This window comes from Chelonia mydas, chromosome 4 (assembly GCF_015237465.2).
Source record: "Chelonia mydas isolate rCheMyd1 chromosome 4, rCheMyd1.pri.v2, whole genome shotgun sequence".
In the NCBI taxonomy this organism is placed as follows: domain Eukaryota; kingdom Metazoa; phylum Chordata; order Testudines; family Cheloniidae; genus Chelonia; species Chelonia mydas.
The window spans coordinates 30,425,795-30,449,563 of record NC_057852.1 but is presented as its reverse complement, the minus strand read 5'-3'; the positions used below and the strand labels follow the sequence as shown (position 1 = coordinate 30,449,563).

At 39.6% G+C, this 23,769-nt stretch overlaps 2 protein-coding genes and 1 long non-coding RNA gene across 5 annotated transcripts in view; 2 read left to right on the top strand and 1 right to left on the bottom strand.

Annotated features, from left to right (window-relative positions):
- Window positions 1–2,348, top strand: part of UBE2D3 (ubiquitin conjugating enzyme E2 D3) — a 29,077-nt gene extending 26,729 nt beyond the window's left edge. For both annotated transcript variants that reach the window (XM_037896977.2, XM_043545257.1), the window contains exon 7: window positions 1,487–2,348. In XM_037896977.2, the coding sequence (XP_037752905.1) occupies window positions 1,487–1,532 (46 nt within the window). In that variant the 3' untranslated portion in view covers window positions 1,533–2,348. The remainder of the gene's footprint in view (window positions 1–1,486) is intronic.
- LOC119566086 lies at window positions 1,789–23,744 on the bottom strand. 2 transcript variants are annotated; one of them, XR_006290345.1, is made up of 2 exons: window positions 23,496–23,744; window positions 1,789–16,607 (listed from the first exon to the last, which is right to left on the bottom strand). It is a non-coding gene; the product is annotated as an uncharacterized LOC119566086 (long non-coding RNA). The 2 variants fall into 2 exon arrangements; XR_005225097.2 differs by having other exon boundaries at window positions 1,789–16,576.
- Window positions 21,798–23,769, top strand: part of MANBA (mannosidase beta) — a 74,219-nt gene continuing 72,247 nt past the window's right edge. Inside the window, exon 1 of the mRNA XM_043545255.1 lies at window positions 21,798–22,134. The gene's annotated coding sequence lies outside the window, so the exon portion shown is untranslated. The remainder of the gene's footprint in view (window positions 22,135–23,769) is intronic.

The following is a 23,769-nucleotide window of genomic DNA, read 5'->3' as shown; positions in this document are numbered from 1 at the left end:
AAAGTTTGAGGAGAGAAATTACCCTTGTAAATACTCCAGTGTCGCCTTTTGATAACTGCCTACTTTTTCTGTTTTGGAGTTTCCCATTGGATAAAGGCTTTATGATCATCTATCTGCGTAGAAACTGTTTTGTCTCAAACATGGTTTTTACAGTTGTACTCAGAGAGAACTCAGTGAAATAGCTGTTGAAGTTTGTATAGTAATATTAAATATACTTGTCCAATTAGGTACAATAGGTTAGCAAGAGAGTGGACAGAGAAATACGCTATGCTGTAGGGTAAGAATATTTGCACTTGACGGTGCATTTAACAAAATGGGGACTTTCAGCACTTGAGTGCTGCATGCTTTAAGGCACCGGATTAACTAACAAAGATAATGGATTTATCAGTTACTGAACCTGAATATTTAACAGCTTGATCTGTGATTAGTGTGAAATGTATTGGCCAATTACTATATCTCACAAACAGATAATATTCTTGCATGGCAAAACAAATATAGTGGTAGTAAGAAACTGATTTTATTTGAATTGTTGAGGTTCTGAGATGTCTTATACCTCTGTCCTGGTAAGTATTTAACCAAATTTTGTAGAGACTGGGGGTGGAGGGAACTAGTCTGTGTAGTCAAACCACCATGTTGTAAATAAAAATCTAGGTGGTCCAGATTCAGACTGTGTGCACAGGCAAAATTTAATATGCTAAAAAAAGTACTGTTTTGGGGGTTTTTTTCTTTATGCTTGTATAGTTGGAAATTAACTTAATACTGACAAGCATGCTGTTAAGTAAACTAATTGTATCTGCCCAATTCCTGTAGACTAGTGTGGTGTACAAAAAGTTCATGGCCTATTTTAATATCCCTTTCTAAAAGCAAATGCTGGCTGGAATTCATTATCATTATTTTTCAGTCAAAACTTCTGTGCCTGGGCAGTATGCTGGTGTGAAAAATGGAGTCTTGCATCATTCTCCAACTGAAATTGTCAGGACATAACTGAAAATCCACCAATAACATAATTGACTGTAGGGTTCAGTATATCATCTCTAATCATAGCATGCAGTATTCTTTAGACTTGGTTCTAAAAACCAGGCTCCAAACAACCTGATGTATCTAGCAAAAAAGTGAATTTTTAATTTTCAAACCTTTTTACTCCTCTCTCCCTCCCCCCCCCCCCTTCCCTGGTGCAATAATCTGTTTCATAACATGCTTCTAGCAACTTACCTATCTTCTGTGCAATCTAAGTGTGTGTTTCAAATAGTCTCAAAATGTAGGCTTTTGTTCTAAGTTTCTTGAAAACATTCTAGTAAGACTTGTTTTTCTTCAGTAAAAGACCACATATGAAAGTATAGAAAGAACTGGAACAGCCAGTTGAAAAAAGCAACAGTGAATTTCTTCAGTAAGAAATTACTGAAAACTTTCTTCTAAAAATAGTATATTAAATACCACTTTGTGGTTTAACTGGACCTGTTTAATGTGTTTCCTCCTTTATTAACAGATACAACAGAATATCTCGGGAATGGACTCAGAAGTATGCCATGTGATGATACCTTAAAGTCAGAATAACCTGCATTATAGCTGGAATAAACTTTAAATTACTGTTCCTTTTTTGATTTTCTTATCCGGCTGCTCCCCTATCAGACCTCATCTTTTTTATTTTTTGTTTACCTCCTTCCATTCATGCACATGCTCATCTGAGAAGACTTTAGTTTTTCCAGCTTTGGACAATAACTGCTTTTAGAATCCATAAAGTAGTTACACAAGAACAATTGCCCAACATTCAGAAATTTTTTTAAAAGGAGCATGTGTATTATGTGGCCAATGTCTTCATTCTAACTTGGTTATGAGACTAAAACCATTCCTCACTGCTCTAACAGATACTGAAGATATCACCTGAGGGGAGGGGAGGTGGATGTTCAGTTTTCTTACATCAAAGGAAGTAACATTGCAGTAGCAACATCCATCCTGTTTTAAACCTTCCAGTGTTAGAGATTTGAGGTTTTATTATATGCTTATGCTCATAACTGACATGGCTGAAGAATTGGTACAGAATCTATAGCATCAGAACAGAAAATGTGATGTATCTTATGCATGTCAATAAAAGAATGACCAGTTCTTGTTTTACAGAGAATGAAAATTTGGAAGTCAAACATCCCTTGTATTCCAAAATAAGGTCTCAGAACATTTTTGTAATTCATTTAAATTTTGTTAGGAGGCTTGGAGCTATTAGTTAATCTATCTTCCAGAACACTGTTTAATATAGCACTGAATAAATGAAGCAAGTTGTCAATGGATGAGTGATCAACTAATAGCTCTGCTAGTAACTGATTTATTTTCTTCAATAAAGTTGCATAAACCAATGAGTTAGCTGCCTGGATTAATCAATATGGGAAACAATCTTTTGTAAAAGCAAAGCTGGTTTTTGTATATACTGTTGGGATTTGCCTCATTGTTTGACATCAGATAATGATGTAAAGTTCAATAGAGTGAATCTCTTTTGCCATTTTCAGTTATAATACTTGGTCTGTTGCAGGCTGACACATTGATCAGCCTGATGTATGCAGAATTAATAAGCTAACCTAGTAGTGTAGCCTTAGTGTGCTATACTTGGTACTGGGAGCCCAGAGTTCAGGGATGGACTTGGGACCCAGCAGATCTGAAGTGGTGTATTGTGGAGGCATTTCCAGATGCACCCTGTTTGCTAACAGAAGCTTTTCTTCACCTTGTACACGTGATAGCTGAAAGATCTTATTGTGGGAGTAATAACGGGGCAAAAAATGCAAAATAAAGTACTGTTTTGATGTGGGAGTTGTCATGAGGCTGTGTTGAAGTGACTTTACTATGTGGGATGTTTGTTATCCATTGAAAGACTTGTTCTACCATGCTGCCATTTACATTAATGAATATTTTAATACAACAGACATTTATTTCAGGTGACTAAACGTGAATGAATAAAAGAGTCATTGCTATTGGATTTTTTTATTTGACAAGAAACACTGTCTTGTGCCATTAGTTTATTTCCTCTGCAGCAACAAGGGCATTATTAATCATCCTGCTCTTTTCTTTCCTGCCATCTTCTTCCATGGATTTTCTTATTTTTTGTCTCCATTCTTACTGTTCATAGCCTCATTTTTTTCCTAGTCCTATGCTATCAGTTTGTGCATCTGTGATTTCTCTCTGGCACCACTTTTTGCACTGCTTATAGTTTATGTGCATTCTAATTCCTTGTCTCCACATGGATATGGAAAGCTAGATGTAAAATAAATGTTAAACCTTAACTTTTATAAAATATTTGAATATGTAGTTTGGTACATGGTTTGTTCTGGTTTTAAAATAGTATTTGAAATCACAATTGCACCTCTATCTAGTTTGCCTAATATTCCAGAAAGCATATTTAAGAAAAGGTGTCATTGGTGACTAAGCATGGACCTATTACTAGTTCAGTAACGGGATTTTTGTAGCTCTTTCCCATTTCTACAGGGTGTATCAATATCAGTTCTTTTGGGATCAGGTGAATTTTTTAAGATACAGTGTTTGAGCATTGCAATTTAAGATTGATAGGTACGACAATGTGCTCACATAATGTTTGTGAGATGTGAAACAGATGTTGCTCAGATGTCTTTATTGCTTGAGTGTCCATTTGATATATTTACTATCTCCTCTCCCAGGTACAATGTACTCCTCTTCAAACAAGCTCTGGGCTTGTTTCAGGAATTCATGGGTGAAGTTTCTAGCTTGTGTTATGCAGGTCAGATTAATTTGTTAAATTTAAAAGGATGCATAATCTATTAATTGTATGAGGTTCAGCAAACTCTTGATTGCTGTAAGAGCAGTGCCATCTAACTTGAGCAGAAAATCAAGCCAGAAGGCTATGAAGTGACTGATTAGGAAGAGAAAAGTAGCATCCAGTTGAGATAGTGAGGTCACTCTTACTGCCACAGGAAAAAAAAATGCCTTGGTCCTCCATCTACCTGAGTTATTCATGTGCAGAGGCACCTACAAATTGAAGCTGGATGCGGTATGTTAGAGTGAGGAAGCATTGTGCAGAATCAAGATTGACTAAAATATACAGCTAATCAGAAGCTTTCTGACATTTTCTGTTGGTCAGTGCCAGTTAGTTGAAACTGAGAAGTTCAGGTGTTCGGTGATTCCCACTCATGGGATGTGCCAGACAGTGCTGCCTGAACTGTGTTCATAGTGTGACTTTACAGTGCATTTCCATGGGAACATGTCAATTTCAACTAAACTTAGGATGGAAACCTGCCTCGTTTGCTGCCAGTTTACCTGCCTAGCTCCTTGGCAACTTCTCCATGAGAGCCAGGGAGCATATCTTTTGTTCTGGAAATACTGAAACATTCTGATAGCAGGAACATTTCTGTGGTGATTCTAAGACTAAATATTGCGGAATTTCACTTCTCTCCATAAAACTTTTGAGCGTTAGGCTTTTGTCTATCTGGATGAAGCTTTTTTCCAGAATCTCAACTTTTTGCAGAAGTGAAACTGAGTTTCCCAGCCAGCTCTAAGATTTAAGTCAAGGATGGTGCATATAATAATGGAAGTAGCTCCTATGTTCTGAAGCTAATTTACAATTCACAGGCTTAAACTGAATAGGAAAAATTAGGAGTTTAAGACTTAAATATTCTAAATTACTTTTCTCTAATACAACTACCAATTAATCCACTATGTCATCATGGCATAACAGAAAATATCAAATCAGTATGGGTCAGAGCTTTGTCAGTGTTATGACATCTTGAAGGAAGAAATTGACAATGCAGTTTGTGTTAAACTGGTACAATAACTTGCATGATAGGCATAAATCTATAAAGGGCAATCACCTTTCAGTGGGTTTTAGATTAGGCTCTAAACAAATACTAGTCAGATGTCCCAAATCCTATAAATCTGTATAATGATCAAAGGGTTTTTGATGTCAGTTATTTTGAATATGAGAAGCAAAAAAACAAGTGAATAACTTAGGCTTTTAATCTTTAAAAGCTTGCCAGGAAACAAGGGAAGTTGAAAAACCTAGAGTGGTAGGTTAAAATATGATCCTCTAACTTTTCTGGTGATTAGAAACATGTTTAAAAATGTTGAAGTCTTTATGTAATGAGGAAAGTCTTAATTCAGATACTATCTCCCCATTTTAATGTTAGAACATCTAAAGCTAGAAATCTCTTCATGTTCTCTGCTATTCCTACTCAATTGCCAACATTGGAAATTATTAATCACAGTGGATCCAACCTGGTACTGAAGAAATCACCATTTCTTAAGACCACAGATAGCTGAAAGACTTGATTCCATAGATCCATTGGGTGTGGTAAGTGGTTCAAAAGAAACTTTATCTGCAAGTATGTCTAATACAGTGAAAGACAGCTAAGGGAGACCATGGTGGAGATTGGGGCACAAATGAAGATCTTTTGTTGTGATCATAAGGTTATCTGAGAACTTTCTTAAGGGAGCTTCAGCCAGCCGACCACCCCCCCGCCGCTTTGATTGCATCTTTACTATACATAAAGAAAAATGAACTAAGACTAGTGTTTCAAGTGATATATATGTAATACATTTACTTAGCACCAGAATGGAATGAGTCACAATCTACAGCCAGTTAGATAACTCCTAAAGTACAAATTCTTTACTGCTAATACACAAGCAAAGAGTATGCCAAAAAAACAAGATTCCTTTCGTTAAGTCTAAAAAGATGGTATTGACAGCGGAGGGTTCAGCGCTCTGCTGAATGTTTTCACTTTCAGTATACGCTATTCTGGTTTGAAGGTTTATCTTTTTATGTTATAATTATGATTGCCACAAAAGTTTTTTGGTGGTGCATGCTTACAGTGTGTTTGAGGTTGTCAAAATCCCAAGCAGGCTGAAAGCTTGTATATGCTCCTGCATTAAGACGGTCTTTATAGGTGATAGAGTGGATTTGGGACTCAGGAGAACTTGTTCTATTTGTACCCACTGACTTCGTGGTGTTTTAGGCAAGTAATTTGGGCACTATTTTCAAAACTTCTGAACTATGACTTCAGTGAGTTGTGAATGCTGATCAAGTCTTCTGATAAAGGCAGTGAGTGCAAAATTTTATATAAATCAGCTTCAGCCAAAATGATTCTCTGTACAAAACAAATCTCCAGGTTGGGATTCTTAGGCTCCACTGTTTACCTAACTGCCAACAGTCCTGAAAATCCTACTCGGCCATGTCACTTTGGAAGCTACTCATCCTTTAAGGTGAAGTAACCATTCTTACCAAAAAGTGAAAATGGCCGATTGAAAAGCTCCTACAGTATATACTCATTATTTGCCTTTTTTTTTTTTTTTTGCAATGATGTATTCCTTTCTCCAATATGACTCAGTTTCTGGGAGTTTATATTAATGACATACTGCTCCATCTGCTGGGCTTTTGAGTATTAAAATTAGTTAAGCTGGAGGTTCTTACACCTCATATTGTGTCCCTAAATAACTCAATAAAAGGTCACTGGAAGAATTTTATAAACTACCATCAAAGGGCTCCATGTGATAAACAAATGCATTGTAATCGTTTTGAGTCATGGCAGTGCCATTACTAATTATTTTCCTTAACACCTATAAATACTTAAAATCAGGTATAAATGCAAATGTTGCTATAACTGTCTTGGGAAAAACTTCAAGCTTATCTTTTCCCACTGTCTCTTTTAGGTCACAGTTTTGTACCTAGATATCAAAGCTTCTACTGGTACTTGGGGAGAGGAAAGAGCGAACATAAGACACTCTTTGCTCCTTTCCAGAGGCCTTGTTTGAACCTTCACCATAACTTGGTTTTTACAACTCCATGAGGAAGTCCAAGATGAAGATACACTGCTGCTGTGGCAACCCAGGCACTTGAGGATTGTGCGATAAACATAACATGGTGTGCTTAGATCATCTGTGAAATAAGGCTATTTAAATTGTGATTTTTTTTTTAAGGTTTCATAAGTTACTTATTAGAGAAAAGGGCCATTCAGGCCTCTTATTCTTTCATGCTGTCTAGCCTTATGTTCAGTTAACTTTGAAAACAATTATCAAGCATAATTTTCACAACCGTGAGAGCTAGAAACCCAACTTGTTTCAAATATGGAAAAACAGATTTTGGAGCACAACTGCACCAAGAAAGAAGGGGTAAACTGACCAGTACAAGGGAGTCTGGCCAAAGTTTTTGTTTGTAAAATGACTAACAAAAAAGGGGTTTTACAGACCAAAATGGCTAGCTGTCAGAAGCAAGGGCTCCAGTCTCTGCTACACAGAATCTTAGTTTCAGTGAGGCCACCTACCGCTTTTTCAACAGCAGTGGAACCTTATTTCTTTAGATTGTTGGGTAAGATCTGTTACATGTGGTAACTTGAGAAACTCCTCAAACATCCCCATCTGCCCCTAAAATCACTTGTTCTGTTTCCTGGAGATTGGCTATCGTTGGCTAATAGACTATAATGTCCTCTAAAATAAAGGTGATATTACTCCCCAGAAATGAATAAAGACTCTCATCCATTTCTTAGCCAATGGGTGTTATCATCATGGTTTTGAAAAGACTAAACCAGTTTGCTTTCTGCCAACATGAAATGAAGTCCAGCATTGCGTTGGAAATTGTTCAAGCATTCTTGGAGACTCAGGGACGCTGATTGGCATATGCTGCTTGTTCAACAGCTGTGCCTTGTCAGACTGCATCTCCAAGTCAGTCTCCCCATGGGTTCTTAAAGATTCATTTACAAGCCATGGCAGTTCTACTGGCTCACCTCTGGATGTAGAGTGTGGGGATGCCTTCTAAGTGACTACTGTGGATGAGCAGAAGTATATCCATGCTTTAAATATAATCTTAGTCCTGGGTCCGGGGGGAAATTTCTAGCTCCTGCTCACAATCTCATGCAGCTAGGTATTAAACTTTATACAGATTCTGGGATTGCCTACAGTGGGGGTGAGCAAAATGCATTCAGCTACTTAGGAGCTGAAAATTGTACAGCACAGTTTGCTCTTAGTGGAAATGCAGCTGCTCAGTATTCTTGAGGTAGGCAGCTAGAATTCTTTTCTAGATCTGCTTCCATTCATTCCTGCTCTATGCAAGAGACAATTGGGAGCAGAACTTGGACAGCCTAATACCTTTGGGTGGGGTGGGATAGTTTTCCCCTGAAAAAAGAGAGGGCTGTTTACTGGACCTAATACCAAAATGTGAGTCCAACTAGGGGGAATGGGCAAGGGAAAGTAGCTTTATATCAATTTAAGAGTCTACGTACCTCTTGTAGCAGTAAGGGCCATAACAGGCCATATTTCCATCCTGGGGAATTCTGATACTGGTATAATTACCAGTCCAGACATAGAGAATGTGGTTACATGTCTCAACTTTCCTGAGGTAGAAAAAGAAGCCCAGGCTCATCTACCTCTAACTCACAAATCTGTTCTTCCTCCGGCCCCAGACGCTTTAGTTCTACCCACCTCACAAAAAATAAACATGTAGAAACCTTTCTGTGGCTGAGAGTTCTACTCCCTGCCCCCATGTTTTTTTTTTTTATATGCATGACTTCTGAACCCAATGCACTGGTTTGTTCTAGGTCTCCCATTCCTCTAGGTAGGCAGCTGCAGAATGCCATATCAATCCCAAGGGCCCAGAATCTTCTATATAGCCTACCTCTCCTTACTGTTAACAGACTTGTAAAAAAAATAATAAATGGAAAAGACACACACGAATGTTGTTGGCAAATAAAACCCTTCGTGTGGTGCTCTAGATCAACTCCATAGGATTCTGCTGCCTTAAGTACACAGATTACTCAAGTCATAGGCTGTCTATGCTATAGCAACAAAGTTACAGTACCATAGCTATGCCACTGTAGTGCCATAGTGTAGACACAGACTACAGTGACAGAAGGGTTTTTTGGTGTTACAGTAATTCTACATCCCCAGGCAACAGTAGCTAAGTCAATGGGAGCATTATTCTGTCGACTTAACTGTACCTACACGGTGTGGAGGTCAGCATAGCAGTGGCAATCTGGTTTGGATTTTTTACACCCTGAAGTGCTGTAGCTACATTGACTTAAGTTTTGAGTGTAGACCAGGCCTTAATCGGAATGTGGCTCTGACATCTAGACATGAAAGATTAATTCCAATTCAAAGATATTTTAGAAAAGGAGATCCTATTAAAATCTACCAATTCTGTTACTTTTCTATTGCAGGGTTTGAAGTAGGATGTCCATTAAACTTACCAATGGAACTCTCCATAAAGTCTCTCCTCTTCCCCCGGCAAGGTTTTGTGAAGGTATCGCTATTGGAGTAGAGGCACACTTTGCCTTTGTCTGATAAAGTGGGAAAGAAGCAAAAACTTAAAACATACCGTGTAGAACAAAAAAATTACAGGTAAATTCTTTTAGGAAAGAAAATGCAGTCCATCTGCAAGCTTCCTTCTCTATTTTGTATTCTTCCCAAGGCTCTGATCTGACCTAGAAAAGTATTCTGAATATTAACATGAAAATCAGCAGATGGATTTATACCGCTTTCATTCTCAATTTCTGTGTAAGCAATCTCTTAGAAATATAGTGATATATCGATTTAGTAATTGCAGCCTCGTGTAAACACATGAAGCCCAAGATGGGGAGGGATAGCTCAGTGGTTTGAGCGTTGGCCTGCTAAACCCAGGGTTGTGAGTTCAATCCTTGAGGGGGCCATTTAGGGATCTGGGGCAAAAATTGGGGATTGGTCCTGCTTTGAGCAGGAGGTTGGGACTAGATGACCTCCTGAGGTCCCTTCCAACCCTCATTTTCTATGAAACTATATAGGAAAAACAGAAGATGGAAAAGAAAATTCCCATTGCAGTTCTAGTAAGGCCAGCCCTGGTTGGATCACAGGTCAGGAGACTATGCGACAAGACTATCATTCATATTTGACCTATCAGACTCCTGGCTTTATTTTTCTTCCACTACACTCCCTATTCTTTGTCCCCCTCTTCTAGTCTCACAGCCCTGATTTTTGTCTTTTCTCTGCCACCAGATACGAGAGACACTACTTGTTGCCTGGACTGGTCCTGAGGGCTAGGGGCTGGCTGAGAAACTGCTCCAGTTGAATGTCTTGGCTAGATTATGTTTTGGAGTGGCAGCTACTCCTCGTACTCTGAGTGGGTGCTACTGAAATGGCTAGGGCTCCTAATGGTTAGATGGAGATGGGAAATGAGGGACAACCTTGGCTGCTTAAGGAAGGGACAGCTGCTTTGAGAAGGAATGCTGCTGGGGCTCAGTCTGAGTGGCTCTATGAAGGAGAGGAACTACCATGTATACAGGACTGCTAAGGTTACTCCAGGACTGCTGGAGGGAAGTGGGCTGGGGTTGCTCAGCTATGTTGCTGCCTTCTGAAAAAGCTTCAACTAGCAGATAAGCTCTGCTGAGGTAATTGCAATAATCATAGCTTGTGTGCGGAGAGGTCAATGTGTGATTTTAAAAAAGGGCTGAGACTACATAATCAAAACAAACAAAACCAAACCCTTTGTGTATGTCACGTCTTTTTATGAAAGCTCATGGTTAAAGTAGCACCAAGATTTTTAAGGTGACTTAAGCCAGGTCTATACTACAGACATATATTGGTATAACTGTGTCCCTCAAGGGTGTGAAAAATCCTCACCCCTGAGCCATGTAGTTATAACTGACCTCGCCTCTCCGTGTCAACAGTGCTATGGCGAGGAGAGAGCTTCTCCCGGCAACATAACTACCACCTCTTGGGGCAGTGGATTAACTACACCGACGGGAGAAGCTATCATGTTGGCATAGAAGCGTCTTCACTAAAGTGCTACAGTGGCACAGCTGCACGTGACGATGAGCCCTAAGACTCTCTGAATAAGCAGGCGTACAAATTGGCAATTTCTATCTATTAGCAAAAGTTTGCTCTGACAGGACTGTGAAGGAAGCTCTGATGGATCCAGATGTTCCTGTCATCTACACAATCCTTCATGGCCAAGACCGAACTTGCAGGGTCCATGGACCCTGGGAATATACAATTGTATATCAGAGTACTGGGGAAACTACCTCATATTTACAACTGATGTCACTACGTATGATGAATGACTTCAGTAAGCCCAACACAGCTACAACAACACTGCATTCAATAGGCCAGATCCTTTGGGGAATGCTGCCTATCAAATCAAATGGGAATTCAGAAACTTTCTAATCAAATTGTCCACTGACTGATCTGGGTCTGTCCAGAACCATTCAAGGGCAGGTCCAGACACCTAAGGAACATCATATTTGCAAACATAACAACCCATGATAAATCTTTACCAAAAGATCAAGAGGTCCAGTATAACCAGAATGTTGGGTCTTTTCACTTTTACTGAAAAACAGGGACGTTTTAGGGCTACTTTTGTCGTCTACTTTGAATTATAACCTTATGTTTTATGTATGTTTATATCCTGTTAAGATTATGAGCTAATTATGTAGGACTGAGGAAGTCCTTTGAGGGAAATCCTTCTAATTATCTTTTCACTAATTGGTGTATTCTGTAAACATATACTCATAGGTGCAATAAAATTAAATGAAATATTGGCCAAATATTTACCAATATTGTAATTAAAAACAATTTAAACTTGAACCAGCTTCAGCCTATCTTGGTGTTTAGTGGAGATTTTAACAGAGACCAAAACACACAATCAAAATTTAAATGTGAAGGGCCAGATGCAGCTGCTGTAAATCAGCAGAGCTTAATTAAAATCACTGTCACTATGGCAACTTAGCCCAACTGTGGATCTGGGCCAAAATGTGTTAGAACTGAATTGGTGAAAACAAACTGTGAGGTTCAGTGGCCACATAAATCTGAGCAAGTTTTCAGGGCTAAAATAAAAGGGAGAATTCTGTGTAACACCTTCAGTAGGCTTGGCTAATGTCAAATGTTTTTCTACTATTTCTCTAAGGCAGCCTTTGCCATTTCAGATAATTGTTCTCCGATCAGTAGGAAAACAGTGGTCTTCTACTAGTATCTATTCTACTAGTCTTCTATTAGTATCTCTTATAATTGTCAAAGCTGCAGATGATATTTTAAGTAAATGAAAGTTTCTATCCACTACACCGAGGATGCAGAATTTAGCTGGCAGGCCAAGAGGCAATGCATTTGTAAATAAACATTTTTTTTTATTTTAAAAAAATAAAGTCCCACAACTTTTTCTCGTAGGTTAAGTTGAGGCTCATTGCTTTGGTGACAAGTAAGTTTGAAGAAACCAGGTTTTTTCCAAATTCCTCTCTTGTATTATTTATAATTGACCACAAAAATTACATTTGCCTATTGGAAGTATACAAACATGGTAACTTTTGGCCTGAGCCCAAATATGGAGTTTAAACTGAAAAGGAAATACTTTTTAGACCATTAGGAGCAACTGAAAGATGTTTAGAATGGAAGTGTCTTCTCAAATTTTATTATTGTATATGCTATAACATCAGTACACTTATGTCTTTTCCTACGCATGTGAATACGTAAAAGGGTCTTTTTTTTTTTGTAGTGCTATTAATGTACTAAGTGCATTACACACAATTCTAGCTATATCATGGCTTTAAGAGCTTGACCAATGTTTTACTGTTTAATGACATATGGCTAAGAGCCAATAAGTCTATTCCCTTAGCTCCTTTCTATGTGAGAGATTTTTACCAGTATAATTACATTGATGTGATTTGCAATTTACTGAATTAACTTTCACTAGTATAAACACCAGACTACATTGATGCACTACGCCCACATTAGGGGGTTGCAGCAGACTAACTTATGCCAGTGCAAATTTCTTAAATGTAGGTAGGACTTTAGTTTGGTCTAATTTGTAACTGGAACTTTAATGGTAACTAAATATATGTCTACATCACAAATTGAGGTGTAATTACTAGTATCACTGTCTGTCATATCAGTCAATGACGTCATGACATCACGTGTATTCTCATGTGGCTGTACAGTCTGGTCCATAAGGAGCAAGACTGCAAACAGATATAACACAGGAATGTGCAGGTTCTCACTGAAGACTTGGCATGAAACTTGACCCTTTTTTGAATCAGTTTTTTGTGTCTGTTTTCCTCAAAGTGTTGGCAACCTTTATTGATGATTGCTCTCCATTCAGATCTGTCTGTGGCTGTGTCTTCAAAGTTATTAATATTTATGCATCATGAAGTAAGATTCTGCTGATGGGAGTGTTTGAAGCATTTTTGCTCTTCACCCTTCTGGTACGATCAACCATGAATTGGAAGGCTTGTCTACCTTAGGGATCTCTGCACAGATGTAGCCACACTGGTGCAACCCCCACAGTGTAGATGTAGTTAGCAAGCGATCCCTCAGAGTTTGAGAATGATTGTCTTCTAAGAAATGATAGCCAGTTATTGCTAGTGGATCTGCAGGTGGTTAATGAGACCCATCTGTCATCCACAGATCTTATCACAGTTGGGGCAGACATTTCCTGGTGGAAGGGGTGGATATGGACTGTTGAGTTGGGCTGCGGCACATTCATTCCTTTCCTGTTTCTCTGTTGCTTGTTGTCTCCCTGGGGTCTTGAAATGGTGGAATCCTTGCCACAAGGTCCTTCTCCATTTTAATCAGTCAGAGGCTTGGATTTCCCATAAATTTATATCGATGTTGCACTTCTTCATGTTGGCTTTGAGGGTGTCATTGAAGTGCTTTTTTGCCCTCCCCTCATCTGCTGGCCATGGCTCAACTGTGAGAAAATGACTTGCTTTGGGAATCAATTTGTCTGGCATTCGAGAACATGACCAGCCCAACAGAGTTGGTGGTAGGTGATCATAGCTTCCAAGCTGGAAGTTTTGGCTTGGCACAGAATGCTGATGTTGGTGCATCGGTCATCTGACTTGATTCGGAAGATCTTGTGGAGGCACAGTTGATGGTATTGTTCAAGAGCCTTGAGACGCCTTCTGCATGCAACCCAGATTTTGGCATTGTACAGGAGAGCAGGGATAACAACAGCCAGATACATGAGAAGCTTGGTTTGGTTCTTGATGTCATGATCTTCAGACATGTTTTCTCCAGTGTCCGAAAGCTGCACTGGTGCATTGGAATCGGTGTTGAATCTCCTTGTCAGTGTCAACTTTCGGCAACAGCTGCTGAGGCAGGAGAAGTGCTCAACATTCTCCAGGGTCTCTTTGTTGGGCTTGATTGCGGGAGCAGGATCTTGGGGATTTGGAGCCTGTTGACAGAGAACTTTAGTTTTCTTGGTGTTGAGTGTGAAGCCTAGTTGATTGTAGGCCTCAGGTGTTTTTTGAAGATCTTCTTCCGAGTGGGAGTACAAAGCACAGTTGTCTACATATTGGAGTTCAGTGACTGATTTGGTAATAGTCTGTCTTGGACTGGAGATGATTGAGGTTAAAGAGCTTGCCATCTGTATTGGATGTCAAGTCTGGAGGGAAGCTTGTCAGCGATGAGGAGGAGGATTACACCAAAGAAGATGAAGAGGGTTGGAGCAATGACACAGCCTTGCTCTACTTCTGTCTTAACTTGGAATGGGTCCATTTTGGATCCATTGCTGACGACCATCACGAATATGTTGTCGTGGAAGAGTCAGAGGATGGTAACAAATTTTGGCAGGCATCCAAATTTGAGAGAGTTTGCCACAGCGCCTCATGGTTGATGGAGTCAAATGCTTTTATGAGATTGGTAAAGGCCATGTACAGAGTTTCTCGGTGAGGCACAGCCAGAAAAGGCCAGGTTTGGTTGGGTCCTTGACTCTCGATGTTGATCTTTCATCTGGCTGGTTTCTTCTGCAATCATTGTTTTGAAGCAAGTTTGATGGAAGTAATGGAGCGGATGAGGCGATGGTCTGTCCAACAATCGTCAGCACAAGTCATCGCTTTGATACGACATCTTCACAGTCATGAGCACAGACAATAACCTAGTCGATCAGCTGCCAATGCTTGGATAGGGTTTTCTCCCGTGATGTCTTGTACTTGTTCTTTTGGTTCTTTGGAATATAGTGTTTGTGTTCTGCGCATTTGGTTAGAAAAATTCCATTGGAATTGATCTTGCCCACACTTTTTTTCCTTTCTGATCATGCAATTCCAAAGTTCCAAGTCATGTCCAACTCTTGCGTTAAAATCAGCAAGGAGTATAAACTTGTCCTCTTTGGAGATGGAGGAGAGAATTTGGTCAAGGTTGGCATAGAATACCACTTTTGGTTTCATCATCAGCATTAAGAGTTGGAGTGATGCTCTGATGAGTGTTGCATGCTGGTTCTTGGCAAGTGTAAGGCAGAGAGTCATGAGTCATTCATTGTTGCTAACTGGTAGTTCCGAGAGTTAGTTTATTATTTTGCTTTTGATGGTGAAATCAGTACTGTAGATTTGTCATTTATCATCGCCCGCTCCTGTCTGGAAAAAGGTGTCACCACCACCACCTTGTTCCTTTAGCTGTCCCTTTCCTACATGTTGGGTCTTGCTCAGTGTAGCAATTTTGATGTCCTATATCCTGAGTTCTCTTGCCACAATCACTGTTCTGTGTTCTGGCTGGTTACTATTTGGGTTGTCCATCAGGGTTTGAATGTTCCAAGTTCTAAATTTCATTCAGTTTTGAGCGCAGTTAGATAATCCCTCTGAACATGGTTATCCAGTTGGGGTAGGCGAGGCAGACTACGTTTAGGGCACCTTTTGTTGCTCCCTCCCCATGTGGGATGTGCAGTGGGTCCTAAAAAGAGCAGCTCAGTTGCGGTTGCAGCTGCTGAGTTGCACTCCTGTCCAAATGCAAAAACAGCCTTCTAACAGCCGCTGCTTGCATGCCAGTCCATGATTAGAAGCTTCTGGTCATTGCTGCCTCCTCCTGTTGCCACTCGCTGATCACCATAGGACTTGGTCATGAATATGGAAGACACCTGTGCATGATTTCTTTTAATGTGGAGACACCATTGCATACCAGGTCCTTGACAGGATGAAGATCTTAATCCAATGGCAAGGAAACCCAAGATGATGGGAGACTGCCATCCTGCTGCAGCTTTCACAACCACTGAGAGAAATTCTTTCCATCCTCTTGCGCTGCCATTGAGGATGTGGGGGTGGAGGGTCGGATCGCTGGTCATCTGGAACCTCACCTTTCACCTTGACGCATTGGGTGACCCTACCAGGAATGCAAGACTCCTGACTGCATTGCTCTCAGGATTATGGGAACACTCAAGCCACATCCAGGTCACGATCCGCCAGGGCAGAGTGTTGATGTACTGCATTGGTATCAAATGGGGCTTCCTTCGGTAAGATGGAACTGGGGTAAGTCAAAGTCAAATCAGCGCATGTTCCACTTTACAGCACTGCAGCACATTATCATGGGAGCTTGCACCAGTGCTGCCACATCAATACACAAATTCCTAAGGTAGACAAGCCCTTAGCTGATGCAGTATGTATTGCATGGATACCTTGTACCAGGGTGAATTTTTACCCCTTTCTACGATTCATGATACGATTCAGCATGTTAATGATAACAATAGAGATTGCTCTGGAACAAAAGATCTTGGCTCAAATTCTGCTGTGTTAATCCATTGTCAGTGGAGTTATTCTGAATGTATTTCAGTGTAACAGAGAGCAGAGTTCTGCCCGTGGGCTTTTTGTCTCAGAATTGATGAGGAATATCTCTTGACCTAAGTCTCATAAAACTGACATTGTAAAATCCAAAATTTGTGTCGTCTTAGAAAAGGATGGAGCAGGGACCAAAAAACAAAGAAGAGAAAACTGCATTAGTTCAAAAGATCTTCTTTCTATAGGTACAGAAGTTTGTAGTTTTAGCTTTAAATTCTTATGGCACAGTAAAAACTATTTGAAGAAAAAAATCTGAGGCATTTTAACTTCATTATAAGCCTTCAATAAGGAAATAGCATGTTCTCAGCATAATTAATTACAGCAGTGTATTTTCTTTGTGCAGCTTTAGCCTGCCTTTAGGAGGGGGAAGAAAAAAAAAAAGACAAAACACGGAAGTACAGTAAACTTCTTGAAATGCAATTTCCTTCTTATCGGGAACAACTACCACATGACTTGCTGAACAACTTCAAAACAAAACAAAAACCTTGCAGTTGTACTGTAATGGAGTCAAAATTCAGTTTCCCGTAAACCCTGCTTTAGCATAGAAATAATATCCAACAGGATCTCTTTGAAGCAACATTGCCTTGTTTCAATATTTTAACTAATTTGATTTAATTAGTTTGTGAATTTAGTACATAGGGAATATGTTAGTCCTGAAGTCACCCCCCTGCACCTCAACCCTCTGCCCCAGCCCTGAGCCCCCTCCTACACTCCGAACCCCTCAGCCCCACCCTGCCACAGAAATTTTGTTATGTGCACATCACCTCCATATTGGTGCACATAACAAAATTCATTGTGCACATATGTGGGGAAAATTAGAGGGAACACTGCTGAAGACTTACTTCCACTGTTCATCTTTAGAACAAAGTAAGCTTGGACAGAGGCAGAACATGCTTTGTATACCATCAATGTATCTGGTCTTGTAGGTTTAATCTCTAGAGATAAGCACTCATTTAAGATCTGATCCTGCAAGGAGCCTGAGCCAATCAATTGGCCCTTTTGCTGAGATTGCTGAAAGGGTTGTTGCGAAAGCCTTTTCAGTAATGTGGATTCCTGACCACTGGGAACTGGATTGTGACCACCAGAATTAGTGCACATAGGTCATTGAACAACCATTAGAGGATAACTTTTAGTCATTACTGACCTGGGCTGGATTTGAAACAGCAGGTTAGAGGTGAAAAGCTCTACATCCCATTACCAAACCCATGAGCTGCATAGTCTCTTACCATTTCACAGTTGATACACTTTTTACAAGAGAACACACACAATGCACGTGTTTGCTAAGAAGTGGCTGAATCCACATGTTCATTTCCTTCAAGCTCTGGAGTGACTTGAAATGGTAACTAAAGAGGATTCAGTATGGCTTGTACCTCGGAGTCTAGCAAGATCTCTGATTCAGATACCCTCACTCATGTCGGGTAGCCCCTTACTCCGCAAATGGAGTTCTGAAAGTTATGAAAGTAACATAAGGGGCTTTGTCTAGACTGGTATTTCTCAACTGGTGGGTGGCATCCCCCAGGCAATCAGAGGTCTTTTGAGGTATTGAGAATTTTATTACAATCTAAAGCAAAGAAAATTCTGCTCAATTGCTCCTGCGCACCCATAACCTTCAAAATCATGTATTCTCTGTTGACCTCTCAAAATACACATACAAATAAATTATATACGGTAATCACTGATACATTTGTTCTCCTATTTTTATAGTAAATGAAAGGGGGTTGCAAAACTTGACTTCCAATAAAGGGGAGCCAACCTGAAAAGGTTGAGAAACTCTGCAGTAGACTAAGACGTAAAGGTATGTTTTTTGCTAATGCATTCTAACATGTTCTGTCTCACATAAACAATGTAGCATACACTTTAACATGTGCTAAGATGGTTGAATTAAAGGCAGAGTGTTAAAAGAATTCTATAGTGTTCCTATCCCTTTCTCATCTGCACTTCACTTTCAAACTCAATAATCTTGCATAGCAGCTGCAACAACATGTTGCCACTTGACAGTCAGACTGGCCGTTCTTCATTTCAGCTTTTACTTGACTTGAATGCATAAGGATAAAGAACTGCATTATAATGTATAGTCATTATTAGTATTTTTATTAGCTATTCAGTGTCCAAAGATATGATAGGAGATTTACGGACATAAAAACATGTTCTCTTCCCTGAAGAGTTTACAGTCTATATTTTAGACCATAAAGAAGTGTGAGAAACACACATTGGGGTGGGAGTGGAGGAACGGAGGACAAAGATAATGTCATGCTGTTCATAAATTCCAATTCAAGAAGGGACCATTGTGATCATCTAGTCTGTATAACTCAAGCCATTGAACCCCCCCTCCCCCCAAATAATTCCTAGAGCATATCTTTTAGAAAAACATCCAATCTTGATTTTTAAATTGTCAGTGATGGAAATCTGTCATGAGCCTTAACCATTGGAACAACTTTCCAATTACTCTCACTTCTAACCAATTTTAAGCCTTACTTCCAGTCTGAATTTGTCTAGCTTCTACTTCCAGCCATTGAATTGTGTTTTACCTTTCTCTGCTAGACTAAAGAGTTCTTTATTATTTGTTCCCCATGTAGGTACTCATAGACTGAAATGAAGTCACTCCTTCTCTTTGTTAGACTCAAAGAGAGCAGCCTATTTAGCTTATTATAAATCATGTCTTTTCTCTTAACCCTCTCCAATTTATCAATATCCTTCTTGAATTGTGGACCCCAGAACTGGACACAGTATTTCAGTAGCAGTCACACCAGAGGTAAAATAACACACGTACTCCTACGTGAGATTCCAGTTTATGCATCCAAGGATTGCATTAGCTCTTTTGGCCACAGTGTCACACTGGAAGCTTGTGTTCAGCTGATTATCCACCTCTGCCCCCAAATCTTTTTCAGTCACTGCTTCCCAGGATAGAGTCACCTTCCTGTAAGTATGGCCTATATTTTCCCCCTAGATATATAAATTTACATTTAGCCATATTAAAATACATTGATTCAGATCGCTCTATATAGGTGACCGGTCTTCTTCATTATGTACCACTCCCCCAATTTTTGTGTCATCTGCAAACTTAATCTGGGATGATTTTGTTTTCTTCCAGGTCATTGATAAAAATGTTAAATAGTGGAGGGCCAAGAACAGATCCCGGTGGGACCCCACTAGAAACACACCTGCTCAGTGATGATTTTCTGTTTACATGTACATTTTGAGACCTATCAGTTAAACAGCTTTTAATTCATTTAATGTTAATTTTATATCCTTCTAGTTTTTTAATCAAAATGGCATCAAAGTGGTATCAAGTCAAATGCCTTATAGAAGTCTACGTCTATTATGTCAACACGATTACTTTTAGCAGCCAAACTTGTAATCTCATAAAAGAAAATCAGCTTAGTTTCACAGGATCTATTTTCCATAAACTGATTGGTATTAATTATATTACCTGTCTTCAATTCTTTATTATTTGAGTCCCATATCAGCTGCTTCATTATCTTGTCGAGGATCAATGTCAGACTGACAGACCTATAATTACCTAAATCATCCCCTTTTAAAATATTGCCACAGTATTAGCTTTTTTTCAGTCTTCAGGAATTTCCCCCAATATTCTAAGACTTGCTGAAAATCGTCTTTAACAGTCTCGCGAGATCTCCAGCTAGCTCTTTTAAAACTCTTACATATGAGTTATCTGGACCTGCTGATTTTAAAATGTCTAACTTTAGTAGCTGCAGTTTAATAGCCTTGTGAGCTACTTGTGGAATGGAAAGAGTATTATCCTATTAGATGACTACATCCGTTTTTCCCCAAATACGGAACAGAAATATTTATTGAACATGTCTGCCTTTTCTGTATTATTGATAATTTTACCATTTTCATCTAGTAATGGACCAATACCATTATTAGGATTCTTTTTGTTCAAAATATATTTAATGTCCTTATTGTTCTTAACTCTGCCGGCCACAGATTTGTGTCCCTTTGCTTCCCGTATCAATTTTCTACAAGTCCTAGCTTCTGATTTATATTCATTACTATCAGCTTTCCCTTTCTTCCATTTATTATTTTTTTTATTTTATTATTTTATTTTGCTGTCTTCATTATCCCTCTAAACAAGGTCTTGTTTTTTTAACCAATATGGCCGCCTTCCTCAACTGTGGCTTTTGGGGCATCTAGTAAAGTGTTGTTAAACAATTCCCAATTATCGTTCACATTTTTCTGTTCAAATCTTTCCTCACAGATGATATGACTCATAATTGTTTTCAGGTTTGTGAAATTGACCTTTTTAAAGCACTGGGTGTATATGTGTCTGCTCTGGACTTTATTCTGTTTGCACATTATAGATGTGATCAAGTCATGATCACTTGTACTTGTTACCATTAATTTTTAAGTCTGTGATTAGTTCCTCTTTATCAGTCAAGACAAAGTCTAATATAGAACTCTCCCATCTTGGATGCAACATTTTTGAGTTAAGAAATTTTCATCTATAATATTTAGAAATTTAAAGGATGCTTTACCACTGGCATTATGAGACCTTCAGCATCTGTTACTCAAATTTTGAAGTCCCCCATGATCAGGCAGCTTTTATTCCTCCACATTATATATGCAGGTGTGTAAGGCTCCTTGGGGGGTCTTTGTATGTCTTGTAGGTTCTACATGTATGCACATGAAACCACCTTTATATGCATCTACATCAACTTTTAAAAATACATTTAACTTGTCTGTTCTGATTAAATATTTTTCAAAATGGGGTGTGTGTGTGTGTGTGTGTACATATAAATGCCTTCATTAAAAGCACTTGCTAAAATGTTTGTTTAGTTTTTAAACACTTCTAACCTCCCTTCTTGCTCTTCATAATGTTTTATTAAATAGGCATGCCTGATGCAGCCAAGTGCCTGCCTCATAAAGATTCCAACCTCTGTGATTATGAAATAAAAAAAAAGAACTTGTGGACAAACTTGGGCTCCCACAGATCAACATGTACTCTGGCACAGGAAAATAATTACACTAATTTTAATCAACTAAAAGTATATTTTTAAAGGCACTGGAAACCCTAACCTAAAATTTTCAGTGTGCTGAAACGAGCACCTTCAATTTCATTCTAAGCTGTGTCTTAGAAGGAAGTCACTGTCAGCTCAAAGAAATTGGCAGTTTGGGAAAAAAATGCTTTCTAGTCTGTTCACAGCTGAGTGCATACACTAGTTGCTAATGTTGCTAATATCTCTGTTGAGCAGCTTTGGTCTGAGTCATGGCTACTACAGAAATACAGCAGCCTGAGCTGGAGGTGATAGTACTGATTACAACCAACCATAGAGTTTTTAGGATCCAAAAGTGCCTTTTGTTTGTTTGTACACTTTGAAAGGGGTTATGTGGAATTTAAACAATATTTTTCACTTATTGTGGCTTTGTCCATATGAGGATCTCAGGGAGCACAGTAAACTTGTCATGATGTGAATCTTTCTGGTGAAGAGGACCAGTGCAAATCCTTCTGCACCACTGAAGTTATTGGCTCGGATTCACAATTGCCTGTGGCCTCTCTAGGCCAGTTTGGTGTTGCCCACCCAAGGGGACCATAAGACCATGCAAGGGACCACACGCCTGCCATGGAAGAGGAGAACTCTACATTGCTGCCAGAGGGGTCAGGGACAGGCCAGAGGTGAGAAAAGGAGGTTGTATGCTTTGGTAATTCTGTTCCCCTAGAATCATAGGGTTGGAAGGGACCTGAGGAGGTCATATAATCCAACTCCCTGCTCAAAGCAGGACCAATCCCGAATTTCTGCTCCAGATCCCAAAATGGCCCCCTCAAGGCTTGAACTCACAACCCTGAGTTTAGCAGGCTAATGCTCAAACCACTGAGCTATCCCTCCCCCCAATCTGAAGTGGTCCACAGGGGCCACTGAAGCAGGAGCACAAGTTAGGGCAGCCCTTAGGACTAATGTAACCTGGCTCAGCAGCCAAACGGTCTAGATGCCCCTAAAAAGGGGAGGCTCAAGTTACCTTCTGTTGCTGCCTGTGCTGGTCCATTTGTCCTATTTTCAAATGGGGAAAATGCAGACAGAGGTCAGTAAGATCACAAAGGAAGCCTGTGTCAGTTACCAAGGGTATCCAGGCTCACACAACGGGACTGAAAATAGGACCCAATCTCTTGGCTCAAGATTATCTGTTCCTTCCCTTTTATAAATGTATAAATCTAATAAGAATGCATTACTTTGTAACACAAACCATTCTATTAATTATGCTTTACCATGAACCTGAGCTTTATCTCGATTTCACAGCTTTTTTAATTCTTTTAAAGCAAAAGTCAGGCTGCATGGAGAACATCAGGCAAGGGCACCTGCTGCGGGATAGGGAAAATATTCTAGCTGACCAAAATTTGACAAAAACAGGGTGGAGAAGGGAACCCAAGGCCCTATAAAGTCTATGTAAACTGATCAACATTGAATTTCACCTGCCATAGTGTTTCCCAGTCCCCCACTTCATTTGGTAACTTACAAATTCCTCATAATTTTCTATAGTCTTAACAAACTTAAATAATTTTGTCTTCTTCAAATTTTGCTACCTGACGGTTGACTCCCTTTTCAAGACTTCTGTTAAATGTATTGAACAATACTGAGCTGCGTAAAACTGATATTCATTCCTACTCTAATGTTCTGTTAGTTTTGATCCATGCCCCTTCCACTCCTCCACTTCTATGATGGCTTAGGTTCTGTAACTGTTTATTGTGACGGACTTTGTGAAAGGTGTTTTGAAAGTCTATATAAATTATATCAACTATTGTGTTAAAGAATTATAGTAAATGAGAGGAAGGGGCCTTTATGTTAGAAAAGCCATGGCGGTTTGTCCTTTATTGATTTGTTTCCATTTATAATTATTGTTTCAACCACTATTCCTGGTATAAAAGTAATGCTGTCTGGCCTGTAAGGTCGAGCATGCTCCTTAGCTTCTTTTTCAACCAAGGTTCACTACTACCCCCGAGTCTTACGGTATTCTAATGAGATTGTATGGTATGGAGCTCACCCATTTGCTCTTAAAGTCTGCCAAAAAACCCTGCTGCGTGTCTTCCATCCATTTGTTACTCTTAGTCAACACTCCCACTTGACAGCACCCCCGCTTTCGATCCTGAAAAGGGGAGGTTAGAGACAGATCAGCGCTGGAGCCTCAGTCCCAGTGTGATTTGCCGGGCTCTGGGCATATTTCCACGTGCCACCAGCTGCAATCCCCCCCCCCCCCCCCCCAACTCCGGCACAAGCTGCGGGGCATCATTTGCTCCTAAACGCGTCTCACAGTAACG